This window comes from Apis dorsata, unplaced genomic scaffold (assembly GCF_000469605.1).
Source record: "Apis dorsata unplaced genomic scaffold, Apis dorsata 1.3 scaffold_455, whole genome shotgun sequence".
In the NCBI taxonomy this organism is placed as follows: domain Eukaryota; kingdom Metazoa; phylum Arthropoda; class Insecta; order Hymenoptera; family Apidae; genus Apis; species Apis dorsata.
In genome coordinates this window covers 118067-122666 of record NW_006263698.1, presented here as the reverse complement: position 1 = coordinate 122666, position 4600 = coordinate 118067, and the positions used below count along the sequence as shown (strand labels likewise).

The 4600-nt window shown below is 40.4% G+C and overlaps 1 protein-coding gene across 3 annotated transcripts in view; it reads right to left on the bottom strand.

The window, feature by feature from the left end:
* LOC102674702 (potassium voltage-gated channel protein Shal) overlaps window positions 1-4600 on the bottom strand; it is a 110234-nt gene that overhangs the window by 18165 nt on the left and 87469 nt on the right. Inside the window, exon 6 of one of the 3 annotated variants that reach the window (XM_006619912.2) lies at window positions 4396-4479. The exons of the other annotated variants lie outside the window; for them this stretch is intronic. Within the exon in view, the coding sequence (XP_006619975.2) occupies window positions 4396-4479 (84 nt within the window). The remainder of the gene's footprint in view (window positions 1-4395; window positions 4480-4600) is intronic. 3 annotated transcript variants of the gene reach the window in all.

Here is a 4600-nt window from a genome sequence, read left to right as displayed (position 1 = left end):
TGACAAGCCATTAATTGCAATACCGTCTGTGAGTTTTGAGTTTTCGTATCAATCGTGTTCGTTCGAATGACGCGTTCTCTGCAACCAATCCTCCTTCGATATAACGTAACGATAACTCTTCTTTGTCCTTTTTCTTTCTTTCTTTCTTTCTTTCTTTCTTTTTCTTTTCCCCATATCTACTCACGTGTTTTACATCGTATCTTCGAAGTTTTATCTTCCATTCGAACAAGGATCGTTATCGAATCGATAACGCCAATCTTCGTCGAAGAATAATCGTTGCTACAGAGATCTCAGAAACAGAAAGAAAAACAAACGCAGCAGTGCATTTTGCGTACATTGGTGCATTGCAAAAGTTACTCTGAGAATGCGATACATACGTCGAAGCTTCGCCATTTATTATCCAACTCAAACATTTGTTGGCCATTTGCGAAAAAATAAAAGCCAATTTCACGTTATTCGATCAAGCTTTTCCTCCCTTTAACCATACTTCTCCTCAATCGTCTCTACGTATATACCCAACTGTACTTCGAATGTACGATTTCTATATATATATATATATATATAAATTTTAATCGAAATGTAGTCGAACAAGGAACCATACATCCTCCAAAAATAACTCTAAGATTAACAAGTAACGATAAAATCAGAATATTCGCGAGTAAAAAAAAAAGTAACGGAGATCCTCGTACAGAAACCTTTCCCCGGGCAAAATNTATATATATTCGCGGTGGTCTCGCTCGACGTTGTCGAGTTCGACAAGCGTCGTTAATCCTTTTCAACCGGCCTGTCCGCGATTCCTCCTTCTTCCTGTCCAACCGCGCGATGCAGCTGCGCGGTTTAAACTCAAGGCTCGTTCGCGCGACGGGAACGAAATTTATGCGCGGCCGTTAAATTGAATCGCGTCCCCCATTGAGGAATGCAATCAACCATCCCTGGTGAATAATAATAATTAGACGGGCAAGTACGAGGGGAAAGTTAGGGAGAGAGGAATCGTCAAGCTAACTGATCACAGTTGGCGAATTTCTATTTGATATCGCGTCACGCCAAACTTTATGCCAAAGACCGTGTGCTACCATTAGCACTGATGTTACGGTTAACGACAAGATTAGAGAGAACCGATCCGGAGTTTAATATCCAACTTTTAACCCGATTATTGAATGTCGCTTTTTTTTTTATTCTATAAAAATAATATATCCAATCAGGACACCAAGATAAAAAAGGGACGAATGATATTCGTTTTTAAAAAAGAATTCTGGAAAATTGCTTTCGAAAATTATTATTGTTATTATTTTTTATATTTTCTTGAAAACGATTCTCTCTCTCTCTCTCTCCCTTTCTCTCGAGAATTTTTATTCTCAAAATCGCGTCACGGAAAATGTTCCACTGACAATCGGATAAGAGAGAATACGATACGAGAGATGGTTTTAGATCCGAAGAAAGATGGATCCTCGAAATTCGTCGCGTGAAACGGGGTTTAATACACGGGGGAGAGGGAAGGGGGGGGGAGGTGGTCGCGTTGCTTCCTTTTTGCCCGATGACGCACGAGATACGCGTGTTGTTCTCTTTCGGTGGCGCGTTATTTCGGTTCGCGACGAGTCGGGTTTGTCGCGCGATTGATCCAGCCTCGGTTGGAGTTCACGCAGTTCTCGGGACGCAAAAAGACCCGAGGCTTTGCTCGTAAAAGTTTGTGGGGCGTTGAATGACGGGATTGGCACGATACCATTGGGAAATTGACAAAGGCAAAGCAAAACTATTTACCTTTCTCGATCTCACGATAATTCTATCAAGTTCAAGATGAAAATAAAAACCCCGTGTTCAGAAATTCAATTTTTATGAAAATTAACGAAAGAAAAGAAAATAAAAATCTCTCTTTCGAAACGGATCCCTTTACTTAGAGCCATTGATTGAATTAAATATTAAAAGCGGGGAAATTAAAGATTATTTCAACATAATCAAAGAACGCACAAGAACAGAAGTTTCGTTTCGAAAAAGCGAAAATGAAAATAAGGGAAACGGGAGATAACGAAAGATAATGAAATTTCTATGGAAGGATAAACGATATTCCCCGGTGAATCTCGAAACGGAGGCGCGGAGGATCGCGAGGCAGTCACGTACACGCGATGCTCACGTTTGCGCGGAGTCGCGTGGCATTAGCACAATACAAGGGAAACGCATTAGGACGGCGTGAAAGGATCTGGTCGCGAATTTCGTCCTCGCCTTCGTAACGGGGATGCATTAATCATCGGTTGGCACGAGGAGGGCGCGGATGAGGCGGGTCGGTTATTAAAGGCAGAGGGCCATTAGTATCCCGTGCACGCAGCACCGGGGACTTGAAAGGTGAACTCGATCGTAAAATGAATCACGCGACTTAAAGGGTTAAAAATTAAGCGACGAAAGGGGAGCATAGACGTATGCAAAGACGGCGGTATGGAATTGTTGAAGTAGGCGAGATAATAAAACGATTCGTATGCGTACGTTCGAAAATTTAGCAGGAATAGAAAGGAATAGTAGAAATTTTCCGTGTTTCCTAACGTACTTCATCCTTTCAACAAATCGTGATGAGAAAGTAAATTATGTGAAATTGTACGTTCTTCTTTGAGATTAATTGCACCCTCGTTGCGTTAATATAGTCTCTATAGATTATACATTGAAATATATTGAAAATTTGGAAAAATTTTATCTCTTATAAAGATTAGAAATCTTGTAGATTGAGAAACACTAAATTTCTGAAATATATCAAATCACTTTATATATATATATTTTTATTTCATTCACGCGTCAAGAAACGAAAAATTCTCCATAAAATTTCAATTTTATGGAATAGGAAGCAACGTCGCGATCTTTCATCCCCCTAAAAACTTGGACAGAGGCGGCGAACAAAAGGGAAAACGAAATGGCGGACGTGGCCGAAAGAAAAGGCGTAAAAAAAAAAAAAAAAAAAGAAAGGAGCTTAAAATCTACTTCGCTGGAGCCGAAATATATTATTAACCCTGTCCGAGTTTACCCTGATTTCTTTTTCTCTTTCTCTCTCTATCCCCCTAAGAAGTAACCAGACATCGTAAAATAATTATCCTCGTGCTTGTTCCGAGACGATCTCGACCTAGCTGCGAATGGAAAGCTCGCTAAAGTAAAAGAAACTTATAGCAGCGGATTCAAAGCCACGAAGGGTGGATTGAGGGTGGACGAGGGGATGGATGGGAGAAGGACGAAGATACGCTTGTTCTATTTGGATGCAGGTGGGGCATGAAGAAGCGTAGGATCACCGGATAAGAGAGATGCATAAATCAGAAAGCCAGATCAAGAGTCAGCCGCAACACGACGAGGCTCGAGTGGGCGCCATGCCAAAAGGGAGGGATGATCGCGAAAGAAAGGAAAAGTAAGAAAAAGTAAGCAAGAACCGAGAGAGGAAACCGCGAAAGCAAAGGAAAATCGAGAAAATTTCCTTTTCTCGAAAGCGAGGGGAACGAAAATGAAAGTTTTTTTTTTTCGAAAAATCCAAGTTTCACAATTTTTTTTTTTCGAAAGAAAAGATAGAATATCGGAAATCTACGTGTGCGTGAGTTTCGAGATACGTGGAGTAAACGCATGGAGTAGGAGTAATAGAAGAAAGAAGAATGCGATGGAGAAGAAGCGAGGGAAGTAAACGTATCTCGGGGTAAGCAGACACCCAGAAGCCAATCCAAGGATCAGCCACGCGACACGATATAATTCTCGACCACCAAGGGGATGCATGGGGAGGCCTTCGTGTGTCCTTCGTCCTGATCCTTCCTTCGAAGGACAAGAAAAGCTGCCTCATATTCTCCCAACGGCCATACACTGGTGTACATATACATATATATATATACATATACATATACATGTATATACATATATAGATCTTACACACACATTTGATAAACATCGTGGAAGATTGCACACGCGCCCGCGATCCCACGCGCTCGTGGCATAGCGTGTAATGCCCGTGCTTGTATACGACGTGAGAGTATAAATTCAAGGATTTTTCATCCCTTCACGATGAAAATCTTTTATTTATTTATTTAAGAACCGGCCCTCAGAGTTTTCGATGGGAATAAAATCTTTCGTGGTTGCTCAAAGATTGAAGATCTCTGATCTCTTATCCCTTTTCATTATTCTCTCCGTTAATTTTTCTCTTTTCTTTTTCCTTCTCTGGAAAAATGAAAATCGTACTATTATGTTTTTTTCTTTTCTTTTTTTATATATATATATATATAAATCTTCACATCCGTGTATACAAGCGAGAACGTATTACCCGCGAGGGGCGCGTGGATCGTGAAGCGCGCGCACAAAAGCAACGAAACGATATAACATAGTATGTAATGTACATCGATTATCATCGTATCCAAAACGGTTTTCAGGTAACACGGTTTTCTTTACCTTTTTCCGCACTTGTATACGGTCTTCATATACGAGCACCACTCTATCCTTGCTCTCGTTCGAGGTGAGCTGATAAGACAAGCTCTAAAAATGGACGTGCGATATTTTTCAGCGGCCATCGTTCAAAATATGTCACGATATATATTTTGTGTATATATATATATATATTTTTTTTTGTTTTTCATTTTTATTTAGTTTCGTTTCG